A 20,482-nucleotide genomic window follows, 5' to 3' on the forward strand; every position below is an offset into this window, starting at 1 on the left:
TGATACAGATTAGTCTATTTATAAATGTAAGGTTTATTCATAAATTCATAATTTTAACTTTATTATGTAATGTATTTAAGAAAGACGTTGTAGTGTTCACCATGTACAAGGCCTGGCTTAAGTACTTTGCAGGTGTTAACTCTTTGAATCCTCATAATGACCCCATTACAGTAGCTGCTGATGTTATTGTGATTTCCGAGGAGGAGATTTATAAGGTTATGTACTTTTCTTGGGGCTTCCCCAGTGGTTCAGTGGTAAAGACTCTGCAGTGCAGGAGATGGGGGTTCAATTCCTGGGTCAAGAAGATTCCCTGGAGGAAGGCATAGCAACCAATTCCAGTATTCTTGTCTGGAGAATCCCAATGACAGAGGAGCCTGGTGGCCTACAGCCCATAGGGTCGCAAAGAGTCAGATATGATGGAAGTGACTGAGCATGCATGCATAGTTTTCTTATTGTCACACAGCTAGGAAAGAAATGAATCAGGACTAAAATTCACTTCTGAGAAAGGTTAAATTTCATACTCTCAAGCATTATATTCAATTGGCTCCCATTTGAATACTGAGATGCAGAAGGTAAATTATTCTTGAGTGATTATACAGAAATATATTTAGAAAAATTTATATATCTATTTTTATAACTTTTGTGAAAACCTGGAAGACAGTTTCAGTTTTAGCTGTTTGCACATGTTTGAATTATGCCTATATGTGACTTGTAATATTTCAAAGATATTTTGGTTTTCATATAAAAATAATTTAATTAAAATTTGAAAATTATTTTATATCATCTTGATACAATTTTTATTCTGTATTTTACTTTGGAGAAAAATTGAAAGGTTAAAAATGTAAAATTTCTTTTTGTAGTTATAGCTAAAGCATTTATTCAGTCATGCTTTTTTATTTCATTGATCTCTCCTCCTGCTAATGCTACTTTTCTTTCTTTCTTATATTCCATGGAAAATATATAGTCCTTTGTGGTATCTAGCAGACAAATATATTTCAGTCTTAAGACTTTTTACTGTGAATTAACAAATCTCTTTTACCAATTTTCTTTCCCACAATTTTTATTATGAAAAGCTTGAAAAATATAGTTAAGTTGATGATAGAATGATGCAGGCAACACCCGTACACCTCAAAGATTCAACAATTGTTCAGTTTACCATATTTGTTCTGTGTGTGTGTGTGTGCGCATGCATGCAAAAGTATGTATAAAATATTTTGAAGTTAATTGGAGACAACATTGGGCTTCTCAGGTAGCGCCAGCAGTAAAGAATCCATTTGCCAATGTAGGAGCCCCAGGAGATGCAGGTTCGATCCCTGAATCAGGAAGATCTCCTGGAGTAGGAAATGACAAGTATTCTTGCCTGGAAAATTCCATAGACCGAGGAGCCTGGCCAGGTACAGTCCATAGGGCCGCAAAGAGTAGGACACGACTGAGTGACTGACCACATAGGCACACATGCACACAAAATAGCTTTTCAACGTTAAGCAGGTTGCTGCTGCTGCTGCTAAGTCACTTCAGTCGTATCCGATTCTGTGTGACCCCATAGACGGAAGCCCACCAGGCTCCCCCGTCCCTGGGATTCTCCAGGCAAGAACACTGGAGTGGGTTGCCATTTCCTTCTCCAATGTGTGAAAGTGAAAAGTGAAAGTGAAGTCGCTCAGTCGTGTCTGACCCTTAGCGACCCCACGGACTGCAGCCTACCAGGCTCCTCCATCCATGGGATTTTCTAGGCAAGAGTACTGGAGTGGCTTGCCATTGCCGTCTCCGGTTAAGCAGGTTAGCATGCCCTTTTAAGAATAAAGACATTACTGTACATAATCAAAATGCAAATATTACATATGAGAAATTTATGTAAGGTAATAAAACTTGAGGAATTTATTTAAAAGAATAAGGAACTTAAAAATAATAAACTTTAGTCTTTGTTATATATAGTGAGTCTTTTCCGAAACATACACCAAATATATGAGGAAACAGCTTTGCAGTGCAGTCACAGATAGTACATTCCTACAGGATATGTTTCCAGTCCGGTGTTATTGCCTGGAGAATCCCAGAGACAGCGGAGCCTGGTGGGCTGCCGTCTATGGGGTCGCACAGAGTCGGACACGACTCAAGCAGCTTAGCAGCAGCAGCAGCATATGATATGTTTATTGACAGACTACAAATGCTATCTCACACTTAACACTGTCACTGTCCGGCAACAGTGGATTTCGAAGAAGACAGCAATGAGACAACTCAGCAGAATCTTAAATTTATCACATTGTAGTCTCAGTTTTGGTTAAAATTTTTGTTAGATTTATGCTTTATTAAAATGATTTCTTTAGCCCATTGTCTTCTCTTTGTACTGGAGGTGTTCATTCTCTGCGATTTAGAAAATCAATACTATTGGGTTGACCAGAAAGTTTGTTCATGTTTTTCAGGGGTTCAGGTTTTTCAATTTTATATATTGGTCAACCCAATGTAAAATTTTGTCATTTCATTTATAGTTAAGCTCTGAAATGCTAATATTTGGGAATAAATTATTATTTAGAGAAAAGCATAAAACAGAATCATACTGTCATAAAGACATATTCTAAATATATATGTGAAAAGTACATGTTTCAAAGTAATTTGCACTATTCAGCTGAATTTCCAACATCATAAAAGAATTCTATAGTTTTTTCTTAGTCTATCTTTTCCCTTTCTTGTTAGTTTGTACTGCATTGACTATAGTTCTTATTTGAAAATATATTATCTTTTTCATAAATATTTGTTTTATATAATTTAATTTTAGAGGTTTTTAAAATATGAGAAATAAATACATATGAGTTTTCTTTTCTTATTTCAATGAAATATCTATGCATAATTTTATTTATATTACTATAAAAATTTTCAAACTTGCTAAAATATTAAAATATTATTGACTTTGATAGTCTTGAAATGTTTTTTCTAGTCTATAATATTCTTATGCTTATAATTTATCTTAATATTAACTAAGACATTTATTTTTTCCTCATAATTAACCTCCCCCTATATCTATATATATGTGTTTCAGGCCTCTCTAATATACCATATAATTGTTATGCAATGGTCGTTTCAAATACATTTTTATCATCCTTTAAAAATGTTTGCTATAACTGCTTAGGAATGAATACATTTAAGTATTACCTCATCTTTCTAAAATGTTCAATGAAAAATATTTCAAAAATTTTTCAAGGAGCATAGCAAGAATGTGACCATGTAATTCAAATAATTAAGCATACTATTATTCAGTGAACAAGCATTCTAACTTATCTGCCTTATACGGACTTAATTGATATTTCCTAAGCGACTAAACGAACTGAACTGAACTGAAAAGATGCTTATACGTTAACAATATTTATTGCTTTTTATTAGCGTCCATCTAGGTAATTATGTTTTAGAATTAATTTCAAAAGGAAAGGAGATATTGAAAGGAAATAGTTCAAAGTGCAAGAACACATTGTTGTTTGCATGAATTTCTGGTGCTCTTTCATTGTCTTAGTCCACGGGCTCATGAACCACTTGTTCGGATATCATTAGTGATCATATTAGTTGTTTGCTCAGTGATAACTCTTTGTATTCGTCTATCAGAATTCAAGGAGAAGGCAAACTAGGTGATAAAATTAAGAGAGCATTTTGTTAAAGACCTGGAATGAGGATCAGAAGACTTGGATTTTCATCAAATGTTCTGCTTTATGATTATGACTTTTCTCTTAAAGCTGCAAGAAAATGTATTTCCTTATCCCCAAACCCCTCCTCTATATTGTGAGCTATAAAATTCTTTATATCTTTTTTATAAAGATTGTAAATTGTGCCAACATAATGGAATGTATTTTGCAGCTGGGCATCCTTTCAGATTCTCACCTTGTGACTTTTTAAAAGCTATGTTATTGGTTTTTATAAATTATAGAAACTAATTTTCCAAAATTTATTTGAATGCATTATATTCATTATATATGCTATTAGAAATGTCTCAAACTTGATCCAAGCTTTGTAGCAAAATTTACACTATACACTTGCTTTTTTCTTTTTCCAGTTTCACTGAGAAAAAATTGACATACCTCATGCTCTTTTACTGTTTTTATTTTCATTTGCTGATTTGCCATCTGAAAGTCTTTAGTTTGCATTGGGAAAATAGCTGGAATGCAATCAACAAGGCAGAACAATTTGGGTCTCTTCCTATATAATACTATGTGTTGTAAAGTTCACAGTGAAAAAAAAAGTGTCAAATTGTCAATAGATGACTCAATTGCTATGATGCCCAAATAAAGTCATTTAGATTGCTTTATGATTTTCTCCTACCTCTTTAGTTTTAGTTGCAATTTTTTTTAATTGATTGATAATTGCTTTAGAGTATTTTATTGGTTTCTACCAAACATATTGTAGAATTTTTACCCTCTTCCAAGATTAATGGATATTATTACTTTAATGCAATTTTATAAGACCACATAAAAAGAGATGTCCAAGGAGAAATCAATGTAACATGTTACTATGGCTTATTTACAAGAAATTTAATTTACAGTGAATTTAACATAACTATTTTCCTTTACTCTTTAAGGTGGATTTGGAGACCATGGTATATCAAAGAAACGAGGGGCCCTCTACCAACTTATAGACAGAATAAGAAGAATTGGCTCTGGTATATCAATGTTTAAAGTTGCAGACTCCTGAGTTGCTGTACAGTGAATATTATACTCATAGCAGTTCAGTTTGCCATTAAGATTCAAAGTATGGAAAGGATGTATGCTAAGAGAGAGTCCTTTATTCATTTTTAATTAGTTGATATGTGATGGAAGATTTTGGAACTTAGCTGGGGACATTTAAAATATTTTAACTTATTTTCAGCTTCTCCTTAATAAAAAATGCATTAGGTGTTTATTACTGTTGATGTTTATTTCCAAAAAATTGGTATCACAGTAAGATGTCTTTATCAAGCATGGGGCTACATCAGTTTTTATCAAATGAAAAAATATGAATGCTTATTTTGAAACAAAATCCACTTAAAGTAAATTGGCAAACTGATAAATTAGATTAAAAAGCAATTAAAAATATTTTTAACTCTTCCAAAACTATGTACAGGGGAAAAAAAAGGAAAAGATTTAGGGGAACTGCTTTCTGGAATAATGATTAGTTAATATTTAAAATGTTGAATTTATTAATCACTGTTTGTGGATTTTATAGTTTCTTTTTAAAGTCTCCTGTTCAAAGTTCATATCCTAACTTTCCTTCAGTTGATTGATACTAATTAATTATGCTAAGAATTAATTTTTCCAAGCGAAAATGCTTTGCTCTAGGATATTAAAAAGTTATATATGTTAGAGACACAGATATCAGGGACACCCATTCAATGTTCATTGTGTTTGAAGTGTATGGAAGCTGTAAGCCATTTCTATCAACAATGATATATCAATAAGAAAAGTAAATACTAAAATGTAGGAAAAATAACACCGTAACAAAAAAATGTGAAAGGCTACTGAGAAAAGTTAGTGACTGCAGACCTGAAAGCTACTCCACAGTAGACTGTATTTTATGTTGGCATGCTCACCTTGTGTACTGATCTCTAAATCATACTGTTGTCTGGATATGAATCCCTAGGATATTGAAATAGATGTAGCCCATTGTCACAGAATCTAAGACATTATCTGTATTAGCCTTATTTCATTTACTATCTCTATTGTGTAATATTCACAGTTTTTATCTGTACTACAGAATATCAATTCTGATTTAAAGGATTAGAGATTTCACAAGACTAAGAAAGGTTTTGGACAAAGTAAGACTTTTTGAAAATGCCTTTTTAATTCTATTGGTGAATTTCTTAGTTATCTAGTAAAGTAGAATACATAAAAGAATTTTTCTGTGCCTTACAAAGTCTACTTGACTTCTATCCACTGTAAGCTGTTCTATGAAAAGTCATCAAAATTTGCTTATAGAGAGAGCATTAGGAAATAGTATTTTTTAAACTACTTAAATATTTTAACACTTTACTCAAGTATATAATATAAATGAAGTTTTTCTTTAATACATTTTGATTTCAGGCATATTTATATAAATATGTAAATAAGACATTTTAACTTGTCCTTTAAGAGGTAAATGATTCTCTGACTGAGGACTTCTGTTTCAAAGAATGTTTTAAATGTCACTGCAGGCTTGGAGCAAAACAACACAGTTAAGGAAAAATTACCACTAAAATTCTCAGGGCAAAGTGAGAAAAATAGAGTTCCCAGGGCTGCTACATCAAGGACTGAAAGAGTGTGGCCTGGAGGTGTTATTCCTTACGTCATAGGAGGCAACTTCACTGGTAAGATATTCCCAGAGGGTCTATTTTGATAATGGAATAATGATTATTATATAGATTAAGTATATATTTTTATAGCATACTAATACATAAAAGTATTAAGTCAAATATGAGAAAGATTCTGTTCACCTCAGTTGTCAGCATATCTTGAAATTTAAAAACATGTATATAGTCTTGAGTTCTAATAATCTAAAGAACTATTCTGGTTTTTAAAAGGAGTTTCAAATGTGCCCATTAAATCTAGAAGTTCTTTTCTTTTCATTTGACAAGAACAATACATATCTTTGTTCATGGAGCCTTGTACACACATACTTGTTGAGACAGTAAGCTCATGCCTACTGATTCTGAAGACAGTGTCCACTCTCAACAATGGCTCACTGTGGTGCTTGGCGCTAGTATTCTTTGGTTTGATTATAGTGGTGGCATCTAATCTTCGCAGCCAGACTCGGGACAGAGGAGCCACATGCAGACTTCTCTCTGGAACAGGCACTATTTTATTGATGTCATGCCATTTTTCCAGGCAGCCAGCGAGCCATGTTCAAGCAGGCCATGAGGCACTGGGAAAAACACACATGTGTGACTTTCATTGAAAGAGGGGATGAAGAGAGTTACATTGTATTCACATATAGGCCTTGTGGGTAAGTAGAACCAGGGGATGAGTTAAGTAAATATGGAAGGGAAAAAAAGATTCACTTTTTAAATATTTCCTTAGTCTTTTGCCCATAAAAAAGTATGAATAAATGAATATTATATTTCAAAGAAATGTGTTCTTTGATCACAGACCTCTGTGCATCCTCCACCACTGCAGCTGCCCTTCCTTCTGTTCCAAATACATGATAGCATTGCCCACTAACCTGAGTTAGAAACCTGTTTTGTTTTCAGTGATTTTCAGTTTTCAACACATCATTTTTGTTGACACCCATGATGTCTTTTTGTTTCCACTTTAATCCGTGTCAGTCCTCTCTCCATACACGCCTCTGTCCTCTCACGCCTGGTCTATGTCAACTGCCCTCCTGTCTTAACTCATTAATTCACTGCCATTAGAATTATCTTCAAAAAATACTAATTAGAGCAAAATGCTACACTTTTTGAGATTCCTCAGTGTTCACAACAACCTACAGTGGTGTATTCTAGATTTGCTTCTTACAGGATGATAACAATACTCTCTTCAAAACAACTATCCTGTAAGTTGTGAAAATGCTGTGTTAAATTTCAGTAAGTATTCCTACAAGTAGTGTGCTAAACCTTGCTAATATTCAGCCAATTTAAAGGAATATAGAATACAGTGTCCCCTAAACTTATTTTAAAATGGAAATAGCCATCTCATCCTTCTAATAGTGAAGAATGTGATCAGTATCCCAGAACATATTTTGGGAAATGCCAGCTTGAGAAAAAAATCTAGATTCTTGGATATAACATTTACCACAACTTCCATTTACTGCTTCTTCTACCACCACATCTCTTCACAAACTCCATAATCTAGCCAAGTTACAGTAATAGCAGTCCTCCAAGCAATTCTGTATAGTGTAAGAAAGACTTTTCATTGTGAAAATTTTCACTTTTCCCCTTTGAAAAGTGAAAGTGAAGTCGCTCAGTCGAATCTGACTCTTTGTGACCCCACGGACTGTAGCCTACCAGGCTCCTCCATCCATGGGATTTCCCAGGTAAGAGTATTAGAGTGAGTTGCCATTTCCTTCTCCAGGGGATCTTCCTGACCCAGGGATCAAACCTGGGTCTCCTTCATTGCAGACAGATGCTTTTACCATCTGACCCAACAGGGAAACCCTTTCCCCCTGTATTTCCAGTTAATTGGAACTTTTATTTAAATATTTGAGTATTTAAATTTTTTCCATGTTTGTTTGTTTGCTGAGATTAGTTGATAGGGCACACTGTCTACTTTACACCACATAACATCAAGAGGCACATGTTCCTGCACCTACCACTGTAGTGATGCTAAGATTTATCAGTGTATTCAAGTAGGGACAGCCACGTCCCCATCACTGGAAAAGAGTCATTTTCTCATGTTGTTGTTTTCTTTTATTCTTTCTACATTTAGCTGAAATGCTTCTATAAAGAGGAATTATCTCTAATCAGCTATAGGTATTTGATACCTTCTATTATTGTTCATATGGGGAATTTAAATAAAATGCTTAAATCCTTTGGAGGAAATAATGTTTGCCCTAATGACACATATTCTGGGGTTGGGAAAAACATATATTTCACTAGGTATTGGGGGCAGTACATCATCTGGCTTTCTCCCATCGTATTTTTCTGGAACATTTAAATTAACTTAAAAAGTAATGACTTCTAATTTTGGTCCTAATTAAGGAAAAAGATACATTTTTTTTCTATTTATATTGGATAGTGCCATAATTTTTTACCTATGAATTATTTATACAGTGTTTTCTTCTAAGTTACTTTATTTACTCTTGACAAGTTTTGATTACATTTGAAGTTTCTTCTAATTCTTTATATATGATGGTTTAGTCGCTAAGTCGTGTACAACTCTTGCAACCCCATGGATTGTATCCTGCCAGACTCCTCTGTCCATGGGAATTCTCCAGGCAAGAATACTGGAGTGGGTGGCAATTTCCTTCTCCAGTCGATCTTCCCAACCCAGGAACTGAGCCCAGTTCTCCTGCACTGCAGACAGATTCTTTACTGACTGAGCTATAAGGGAATAAAGGTCTAAATCTAGACTATCTTTCCTTCCTTCTGGTTATCTAAAAGGAGTAGATATAGCTCAGGTTACATATTTCCAAATATGCAACATATTCAAATCAGTACATCTTTTCTTTACCCACCCTTCAATTTTGTAAAATAAATACATCCAAAGTGCCACTTAATTATTTTATTGCTCAATTTCTGTTTGTAACAAATTCATATATATACTCATTTTTGTTTTATTAATTTGGCTCTTTTCAAAGTTTTCCATTTCACTTGTTTTACCCTGCTAAACTATTTTATTACATATATTTCATTCTCACCCATTTTTGAGCTATCCACGGTGACACTTTGCTCTACAACAGCTATCATAACTCCATTTCCACTGTTGGCTCAGATGTCTGCCTTCATCAATGATGAGGGCAGGGAGCTTACCTGAGTCCCTCATGACACCCAGCACACTGCTTTAGAGGTAAGCTACCAGGCGTGAAAAGAAGAGAAGCGAAAAGCAAAGGAGAAAAGGAAAGATATAAGCATCTGAATGCAGAGTTCCAAAAAATAGCAAGGAGAGATAAGAAAGCCTTCCTCAGTGATCAATGCAAAGAAATAGAGGAAAACAACAGAATAGGAAAAACAAGAGATCTCTTTAAGAAAATTAGAGATTCCAAGGGAACATTTCATGCAAAGATGGGCTCGATAAAGGACAGAAGTAGTAAGGACCTAACAGAAGCAGAAGATATTAAGAAGAGGTGGCAAGAATACACAGAAGAACTGTACAAAAAATATCTTCACGACCAAGATAGTCACGATAACGTGATCACTGACCTAGAGCCAAACATCTTGGAATGTGAAGTCAACTGGGCCTTAGGGAGCATCACGACGAACAAAGCTAGTGGAGGTGATGGAATTCCAGTTGAGCTATTTCAAATCTTGAAAGATGATGCTGTGAAAGTGCTGCACTCAATATGCCAGCAACTTTGGAAAACTCAGCAGTGGCCACAAGGCTGGAAAAGGTCAGTCTTCATTCCAATCCCAAAGAAAGGCAATGCCAAAGAATGCTCAAACTACCGCACAATTGTACTCATCTCACACGCTAGTAAAGTCATGCTCAAAATTCTCCAAGCCAGGCTTCAGCAATTTGTGAACCATGAACTCCCAGATGTTCAAGCAGGTTTTAGAAAAGGCAGAGGCACCAGAGATCAAATTGCTAACATCTGCTTGATCATGGAGAAAGCAAGAGAGTTTTAGAAATACATCTATTTCTGCTTCATTGACTATGCCAAAGCCTTTGACTGTGTCGATCACAATAAACTGTGGAAAATTCTGAAAGAGATGGGAATCCCAGACCACCTGACCTGCCTCTTGAGAAACCTGTATACAGGTCAGGAAGCAATAGTCAGAACTGTACATGGAACAACAGACTGGTTCCAAATAGGAAAGGGAGTGTGTCAAGGCTGTATATTGTCACCTTGCTTATTTAACCTATATGCAGTGTACATCATGAGGAACGCTGGGCTGGAAGAACCACAAGCTGGAATCAAGATTGCTGGGAGAAATATCAATAACCTCAGATATGCAGATGACACTACCCTTATGGCAGAATGTGAAGAGGAACTAAAAAGCCTCTTGATGAAAGTGAAAGAGGAGAGTGAAAATGTTGGCTTGAAGCTTAACATCCAGAAAACAAAGATCATGGCATCTGGTCCCATCACTTCATGGGAAATAGTTGGAAAAACAGTGGAAACAGTGTCAGACTTTATTTTTTGGGGCTCCAAAATCACTGCAGATGCTGATTGCAGCCATGAAATTAAAAGATGCTTACACCTTGGAAGGAAAGTTATGACCAACCTTGATAGTATATTAAAAAGCAGAGACATTACTTTGCCGACCAAGGTCCGTCTAGTCAAGGCTATGGTTTTTCCCGTGGTCATGTATGGATGTGAGAGTTGGACTGTGAAGAAAGCTGATCACAGAAGAATCGATGCTTTTGAACTGTGGTGTTGGAGAAGACTCTTGAGAGTCCCTTGGACTGCAAGGAGATCCAACCAGTTCATTCTAAAGAGATCAATCCTGGGTGTTCATTGGAAGGACTGATGCTAAAGCTGAAACTCCAATACTTTGGCCACCTCATGCGACGAGTTGACTCACTGGAAAACACTCTGTTGCTGGGAAAGTTTGCGGGCAGGAGGAGAAGGGGATGACAGAGAATGAGATGGCTGGATGGCATCACCGACTCTGTGGACATGAGTTTGAGTGAACTCCGGGAGTTGGTGATAGACAGGGAGGCCTGGCCTGCTGTGATTCATGGGGTCGCAGAGAATCGGACACGACTGAGTGACTGAACTGAACCAGGCGAGTATCAGCAATTTACGTGTCAGCTGAATTTCATTGTGTGTAATCCTAAAATAAAACAATGTAAGAATTTAAAGAGGTTTTGAAAAACATGTATTCAATAATTTAGGGATTTGAAAACCGAAGTTATGACTTTCCCCAGGATACTTAAATCTGTAGTTACGTTCCTGAAATTAGACCCGTGAGTTTACTTGTTACTGTTATAGTAGAAATGTTGCATTTTGGTGGTTTGTTTTGGTGCTAATTTTCCAGTTCAAAGTTTGCATCATATTATTTTTTCAATGATAGGAAGGATGATACTTTTTATTGAACTTGATCAGGACCTACTAATCATTCTAATCATTTTGTGACTTCTAAATTTTGTTTGAAATTGACATTATTGGCCAAAATTTCATGAAATAGAGATCTTCTGCCATGATGCTGCTGCATTTATAGCTCACAAAAATTAATTTAAATTATCAAAGAGTTTGACAGTTAATATTGCATAATATAGTGAAAGACATCTAAAATAGGATATATTTTGAGTCAAACAACGCTCTGCTGCTGCTGCTGCGTCAATTCAGTCATGTCCGACTCTCTGTGACCCATAGACGGAAGCCCACCAGGCTCCCCCATCCCTGGGATTCTCCAGGCAAGAACAGTGGAGTGGGTTGCCATTTCCTTTTCCTATGTGTGAAAGTGAAAAGTGAAAGTGAAGTCGCTCAGTCGTGTCCGACCCTTAGCGACCCCATGGACTGCAGCCTACCAAGCTCCTCCATCCATGGGATTTTCCAGGCAAGAGTACTGGAGTGGCTTGCCATTGCCTTCTCTGAAACAACACTCTGCTGGATTCAGTAATGGGTCTTTTTGCTTATAAGAGATGTGGCATATAATGTATCACATTTAACAATTCCTAGTATTGTTGAATCGGAGAAGGCAATGGCAAGCCACTCCAGTACTCTTGCCTAGAAAATCCCATGGATGCCTGGTGGGCTTCCGTCTATGGGGTCGCACAGAGTCGCACACAACTGAAGTGACGCATTGTTGAATATGAAGAGCCTGTAAGGTGGTGCCGTTGATATGAACGCAACATTTCTCTGCTCTGTTTCTAGCTTTAACTTGGAAGGTAAATGCATCTTACTACTACTCACTTTGACTGAGTTAACCTATTAAGTCAGACAACTTGTAACTCTTGAAACTTTTAAAAATAAAAGCTGAAATAATCTCCATACTGGAGTGGGTTGCCATTTCCTCCTCTAGGGGATCTTCCCAACCAGGGAAGTTAGGAGTTGAGAAGTTATATAATATCTGTCTGTGCTTGCACTCATTCGTGTCTGACTCTGCAACACTTTGGACTGTACCCCACTAGGCTCCTCTGTCCATGGGGTTTTCAGGGCAAGGATACTGGAGTGGGGTGTCATTTCCTCCTCCAGGGGATCACCCTGACCCAGAGCTTGCACCTGCATCTCCTGTGTCTTCTGCATTGCAGGCATAGTCTTTACCCCCTGAGCCATCAGGGAAGCCCATTATTCGGTATGGAATTGCCCATATAATTTAGACCATAAATTTCCCTTAGTATTCTGCTGCAGTCAATTTTTATTCAATAAATATTTATTGGGTGTCTAATTCCATATCAAGCCATTGATACGTGTGGAAATAATAAAAATTTTAAAAGAAAAACTTAGAAATCAGAACTTTTTGCTATTTAACTCTAGTGCATTTCCTATTTTTAAGTTGAATTATAACTGTACATTATGTTCTGCATATCTGTATATATATTTATATTCATATGCATGTTTCTAGATATATGATATCTTTGCTTCATCTACAACGGTCATAGGCTTTAATCTCTATATTGGCAAAAGGTTTAACCTGAGCAATAAATATTTTTCAGTGAATATCTATTACCTTCTTTGACATTTATCTATTTTACAGTATTACTAATTATAATCAGAAAAAAGTGAGACCATTTTAAGACAGAAGTTTTTTGATTTTATTCTTTGTAAGTCAGAGATTTATATAACTGAATTTTTATCTTCAATTGTTATATGCTAATTTTTAATGATTGCCAAAATCAGTCAGAATTAACTTATTTTCTAGATTTTATGTATTTTAATTGCATTTCTCTTTGGTAATTTTACTTATTCAAATTATGACAGTAATCACTTACCCATCCTTTTCTATTGAATTCTCATTTCATGTCACTTATCCTAATGTTAGGGCCTATAATACTGAGCGTAAGGTGTTTTCTTGACTTTCCCAGGTGGCTTGGAGATAAGGAATCTGTCTACCAATACAGGAGCCTCAGAAAACAAGGGTTTGATCCCTGGTTGGGAAGATCCTTTAAAGGAGGAAATCACAAGCCACCCCAATATTCTTTCCAGGATAACTCCAGGGAAAGAGGAGCCAGTCAGGCTACAGTCTGGGGTCTGAGAGAGTTGGACATGACTGGAGCGACTGAACAGACACTTAAGGGGTTCTCTATGCTAGGAAGTTATAGTTAGGCAGAGGAAGTGTGCTAGCCATGATTCTTGTTCTCAAACAATGAAGACTGGCTAAGTTAGAAAACAATAGGAGCAAATTTATTATTATTTATATAATGAAATTATTTTTAAAAATTTTTGGAAGGAATTTATAGAATTAGACTAATAGAAAAAGTGAAGAGACAAACTGAAGGAGGAATCTCAGCAAGAGCATGTTGAATTATTCACCTTGAGCATTTCCATGACTTCTAAGGATGCTTGCTCCTAACTACTAGAGTCTTAGCTCTGTCCTGCACTTTGGGGCTCTGTTCCTTCAATAAATATTTGTCTATTATTTTTTTTAACTTTGTATTTTTTCCAGTTGTATTGAGATATGGTAATAATTGACATATAACATACTGTTTTAAGTGTATAACATGCTTTTAGATTTGTGTATATTATGAAATGATCATCACAATGTTTAATTAACATCCACCACTATATATAGTTACACATGTTGTTGCTGCTGTTGTGATGAGAACTTTTAAGATCCACTCTCTTAGCAACTTTTAAATATATGATATGGTATTGTCAACTTTAATCACCATGCTGTACATTACATCCTCAGGAATAACTGAAGTACATACCTCTGACTACTTTTCACCCATTTCACCCACCCATAGCCCTTGCCTCTGGCAACCAACCATCTGTTCTCTGTATCTATTGAGCTCTATTATGTGCCAGGCTGTATTCTAGGAGCTGGCATTTTGGCAGTGACCAGAAACAATGAACAAAATAGGTTTTCTGCCCACAAAAAGCTTACATTTTTTGTACGTAGGCAAAAAACCTATGAACATAAATTAAATATGAAATATATTAATAGACATTAAATTCTAGGACCAAAAGAAAAGTAGTGAAAGTGGGATGGAAAGGTATTTCTATAGAATTTGAAAAAGTGGAGGAAACAAGCCGTACAGAGCTCCTGGCAAAAGAAATAGACTGTAAAAAGACTCTGAAGTAAGAATAAATTGGCATGCTCAGGAAACCATGGCTGAAGTGGAGTGACAGGGATGCTAATAAGAGATAAGCTACAGAGAATAAGAAAACTCTTGAGAGTCCCTTGGACAGCAAGGAAATCAAACCAGTCAATCCTAAAGGAAATCAATCCAGAATATTCATTGGAGGGACTGATGAGGCGGCTGAAGCTCCAATATTTTGACCACCTGATGGGAAAAGCTGACTCATTGGAAAATACCCTGATGCTGGGAAAGATTGAAGGCAGGAGGAGGAGACAACTGAGGATTAGATTGTTGAATGGCATCACCGACTCAATGGACATGAGTTTGAGCAAGCTCTGGAAGATGGTGAAAGACAGGGAAGCCTGGAATGCTGCATTTCATGGGGTTGCAAAGAGTCGGATGCTTCTGAGTAACTAAACAACAACATATATAGTAAGATATTTGTGTGTGAAAATTGTGTATTATCTTATAGTTTATATATATATATAAGTTTATATATATGTATAGTTTATATATATATATATATATGTACTTTAGATTTCCCTCTGAGCAAAATAGAGAGCCTGTGTCAGTCAGCTTAGGCAATTTATGATGTGATGAAAGTGAAAACTGAAAGCATTAGAGGCTCAGTTGTATCCAACTCTTTGCGACACCATGGACTGTAGCTTACCAGGCTCCTCTGTCCCTGGAATTCTCCAGGCAAAAATACTGGAGTGTATTGCCATTCCCTTCTTTAGGGGATCTTCCTGACTCAAGGAGTAAGTCCGAGTCTCCGGCATTGACAGGCAGATTCTGTACCGTCTGAGCCACCAGGTAAGCCCTTATGACAAGTTAACAGCTCCCAAATCTCAGTGACTAGAGCAAAAAACACTTACTCCTTACTCTTATTGTATGTCTGCCACTGTTTGCCTGTAGCTCACTCCAGAGGGGTTAATACAGTATCTAGTCTGTTGGAGAAGCCTCTTTTTGGAACATTGCAATTGTAACAGAAAGAATAGAAACAATTTAGTCAACCATATTTGCTCTTAAAAATTCTCTTTAGAGATAGACACAAAGAAACAGTTTGTGCTCACATGACATTGTCCAGAGCAAGTCACATGACTAAGCCAGTCAGCAGGGTAGAGATGTATAATTATCCCCTCAGTCAGTTCAGTTCAGTTCAGTCGCTCAGTCGTGTCCGACTCTCCGCGACCCCATGAATCACAGCACGCCAGGCCTCCCTATCCATCATCAACTCCCGGAGTACACCCAAACTCATGTCCACAGAGTCGGTGATGCCATCCAGCCATCTCATTCTCTGTCGTCCCCTTCTCCTCCCGCCCCCAACCTTTCCCAGCATCAGAGTCTTTTCCAGTGAGTCAACTCGTCGCATGAGGTGGCCAAAGTATTGCAGTTTCAGCTTTAGCATCAGTCCCTCCAATGAACATCCAGGATTGATCTCCTCTAGAATGAACTGGTTGGATCTCCTTGCAGTATAAGGGACTCTCAAGAGTCTTCTCCAGCACCTAGAGAGGGGTAATAGTCAATAATTTTTAAATGTTGACACAATTTACAACACACTCATTGGATAATATTCAGTACAGAAGTAATCTGACTGGACATTTAAAAATTATATCTATGCCAAGAAGAGACTGCTGTGAGGAAGGCATAAAGCTTATAGAGAACTTTCTTTGTACTTACTGACTTTGCTCCACCAGTCTGAGGTCAAAGCAGAGAATAGCGGGTTTTGAATTACATTCTTACTCTCTGTGGTTTAGTGGGCTTTTCTAAAGGTGGTGAAAGTTTTCTGAGAGAGTAGGTAGATCTTATAATGGCTAAGCTTTAAAAGGAGCACTGAAATTTGAAATAAAAAAAATCAAAAGCTGACTACAAGAAAACAGCATCAAATCTGGATGACATTGAAAGAAACTAAGACAATTTAAAGCCATGTTTTTATAAACCTGTCATGTCATACATAATTGTATGTGCATATATTTAGCTATTTAGTCATTTGAGCATATAGAATCCTTCTGTTCCTAAACCAGTGCATTTCCCATTCTTCACAGGACCATTGTAAAAGCCAGTGTGAAATGTATTTTTGCTTTCCATTATGAAATCTCATTTTATTTATTAGAAATTGTTATGGGTAAAGTTATGCTAATAAAAGATGTTTCAGATTAAAAGAATTGGCCATTTTAGATTTAAAAAATCAACTTCATTGCTTGACTATCTGTCTCCTGAATTTTGATTTGCAAAGTATTTTCTTCTCTGACTATAAATAGCAAGAATGACTCAACGTAGGTAATTTAGTTGTTGTATGATCCTCAGATATTTCAGTTTCATTATCATTGTTTTATGGTACCAAATGTTTCAGTTTAAATCTCCCTAAAATTTGCAAATTTTGCCACATCTAATATTTTACTATTTCAGTACGTAATAAATAACTATGGATGTATGCTCAGTTGCTCAGTCGTGTCCGACTATTTGCAACCCCATTGACTGTCACCTACCAAGTAACTGTTCATGAGATTCTCCAGGGAAGAATACTAGGATGGGTAGCCATTCCCTTCTTCAGTGGATCTTCCTGACCCAGGGAACGAACAGGGGTCTCCTGCGCAGGCAGATTCTTTACATCTGAGCAGCCTATGTATGTATAAATTAAAATGTGCTAGTAAAAAGTCTAAATGGGAGCAAAAATACAATTCCTTCCTTTTTTCCCTACTACTTAGCTCTCTTGTCTTTCTATTATCGATATAGTATGCATAATTAGCTGTTATAACAGATACATAAATAATAAGTTGAATTGCTAATTCTAACTGGCAAGGAAAAAGGAAATGCAGAGTGCCAGAGGATAGCAAAGAGAGATAGGAAGATCTTCTTAAATGAATCTTGCAAAGAAATAGAGACAAATAATAGAATGGGACAGACTAGAGATCTCTTCAAGAAAACTGGAAATGTTAAAAGAATACACAGAACTGTACAAAAAAGATCTTCATGACCCAGATAATCACGATGGTGTGATGACTCACCTAGAGCCAGACATCCTGGAATGTGAAGTCCAGTGGGCCTTAGGAAGCATCACTATGAACAAAGCTAGTAGAGATGATGGAATTCCAGTTGAGCTATTTCAAATCCTGGAAGATGATGCTGTGAAAGTGCTGCACTCAATATGCCAGAAAATTTGGAAAATTCAGCAATGGCTGCAGGACTGGAAAAAGTCAGTTTTCATTCCAATCCCAAAGAAAGGCAATGGCAAAGAATGATCAAACTACCACACAATTGCACTCATCTCACACGCTAGTAAAGTCATGCTCAAAATTCTCCATGCCAGGCTTCAGCAATATGTGAACCATGAACATCCAGATGTTCAAGGTGGTTTTAGAAAAGGCAGAGGAACCAGAGATCAAATTGCCAACATATACTGGATCATCGAAAAAGCAAGAGAGTTCCAGAAAAACATCTATTTCTGCTTTATTGACTATGCCAAAGCCTTTGACTGTGTGGACCATAATAAACTGTGGAAAATTCTGAAAGAGATGGGAATACCAGACCACCTGACCTGCCTCTTGAGAAATCTGTATGCAGGTCAGGAAGTAACAGTTAGACAGGACATGGAACAACAGACTGGTTCCAAATAGGAAAAGGAGTACATCAAGGCTGTATATTTTCACCCTACTTATTTAACTTCTGTGCAGAGTACATCATGAGAAACACTAGGCTGAAGGAAGCTCAAGCTGGAATCAAGATTGCTGGGAGAAATATCAATAACCTCAGATATGCAGATGATACCATCCTTATGGCAGAAAGTAAAGAAAAACTAAAAAGCCTCTTGATGAAAGTGAAAGAGGAGAGTGAAAAAGTTGGCTTCAAGCTCAACATTCAGAAAACTAAGATCATGGCATCTGGTCCCATCACTTCATGGCAAATAGATGGGGAAACAGTGGCTGACTTCATTTTTCTGGGCTCCAAAATCATTACAGATGGTGACTGTAGCCATGAAATTAAAAGACACTTACTCCTTGGAAGGGAAGTCATGACCAACCTAAACAGCATATTGAAAAACAGAGATATTACTTTATCAACAAAGGTCCATCTAGTCAAGGCTATCGTTTTTCCCGTGGTCATGTATGGATGTGAGAACTGGACTGTGAAGAAAGCCGATCGCCGAAGAATTGATGCTTTTGAACTGTGGTGTTGGAGAAGACTCCTGAGAGATCCTTGGACTGCAAGGAGATCCAACCAGTCCATCCTAAAGGAGATCAGTCCTGGGTATTCATTGGAAGGACTGATGTTGAAGCTGAAACTCCAATGCTTTGGCCACCTGATGCGAAGAGCTAACTCATTGGAAAAGACCCTGATGCTGGGAAAGATTGAGGGCAGGAGGAGAAGGGGATGACAAAAGATGAGATGGTTAGATGGCATCACTGACTCAATGGACATGGATTTGGGTGAACTCTGGGAGTTGGTGATGGACAAGGAGGCCTGGCATGGTGTGGTTCATGGGATCGCAAAGAGTCGGACTTGACTGAGCAACTGAACTGAACTGAAAAGAATATTCCATGTAAGGATGGACAGAATAAAATACAGAAATGTTAAGGACCTAACAGAAGCAGAAGAGATTAAGAAGAGGTGACACGAATACACAAAACTATACAAGAAAACTCTTAATGACCTGGATAATCATGATGATATCGTTGTTCCCCTAGAGTTAAACTTGTGGAGTGTGAATTCAAGTGGGCATTAGGAAGCATTACTACAAGCAAAGGTGGTGCAAGTGACAGAATTCTAGCTGAACTATTTAAAGTCCTATAAAGTGATGCTGTTAAGGTGATGCTGTTAAAGTGCTGCACTCAATATGTCAGCAAGTTTGGAAAGCTCAGTAGTGATCACTGGACTGGAAAAGGACAATTTTCATTCCAATCTCAATGAAGGGAAATGCCAAAGAATGTTCCAACTACCATACAATTAGGCTTATTGTACATGTTAGCAAGGTTACCCTCAAAATCCTTCAAGCTAGGCTTCAGCAGTATATGAGTCAATATTTTCCAGATCTACAAGCTGGGATTTCCAAGAGACAGAGGAAACAGAGATCAAATTGCCAACATTCATTGGATCGTGAAGAAAGCAAGGGAGTTCCAGAAAAACATCTATTTCTGTTTCATTGACTATGTTAAAGCCTTTGATCATGGGGATCACAACAAACTACAGAAAATTCTTAAATACATGAGGTAAGACCAGACCATCCTACCTGTCTCCTGAGAAACCTGTATGCACGTAAGATGCAACACTTAGAATTAGACTGAACAACTGGCCCACTCAAAATGGGGAAAGAAGTCTGTATACTGTCACCCTGCTTATTTAACTTATATGCAGAGCACATCATATAAAATGTCAGGGTGGATGAATCACAAGCTGGAATCAAGATTGCCAGGAGAAATATCAACAACCTCAGATATGCAGATGATATCACTCTAGTGGCAGAAATTTTTGAGCAACTAAAGAGCCTCTTGATGAGGGCAAAGAAGAAAAGTGAAAAAGTTGCCTTGAAACTCGACTTGAGAAAACTAAGATCATGGCATTCAGTCCCATCACTTCATGGCAAATAGAAGGGGGAAAAGTGGATGCAGTGACAGATTTTATTTTCTGTGGCTCCAAAATCACTGTGGCTGGTCACCACAGCCATGAAATCACAAGACATTTACTTCTTGGAAGGAAAGCTATGGCAAACCTAGATA

At 36.9% G+C, this 20,482-nt stretch overlaps 1 protein-coding gene across 1 annotated transcript in view; it reads left to right on the forward strand.

Annotated features, from left to right (window-relative positions):
- The window catches only part of TLL1 (tolloid like 1), a 337,312-nt gene that overhangs the window by 156,252 nt on the left and 160,578 nt on the right, over positions 1-20,482 (forward strand). Inside the window, exons 3-5 of the mRNA XM_055405024.2 lie at positions 4,556-4,636; positions 6,143-6,295; positions 6,813-6,930. Of these exons, the coding sequence (XP_055260999.1) occupies positions 4,556-4,636; positions 6,143-6,295; positions 6,813-6,930 (352 nt within the window). The remainder of the gene's footprint in view (positions 1-4,555; positions 4,637-6,142; positions 6,296-6,812; positions 6,931-20,482) is intronic.

Source organism: Moschus berezovskii, chromosome 19 (assembly GCF_049115385.1).
Source record: "Moschus berezovskii isolate FMDL1 chromosome 19, NW_MosBer_1.0, whole genome shotgun sequence".
In the NCBI taxonomy this organism is placed as follows: domain Eukaryota; kingdom Metazoa; phylum Chordata; class Mammalia; order Artiodactyla; family Moschidae; genus Moschus; species Moschus berezovskii.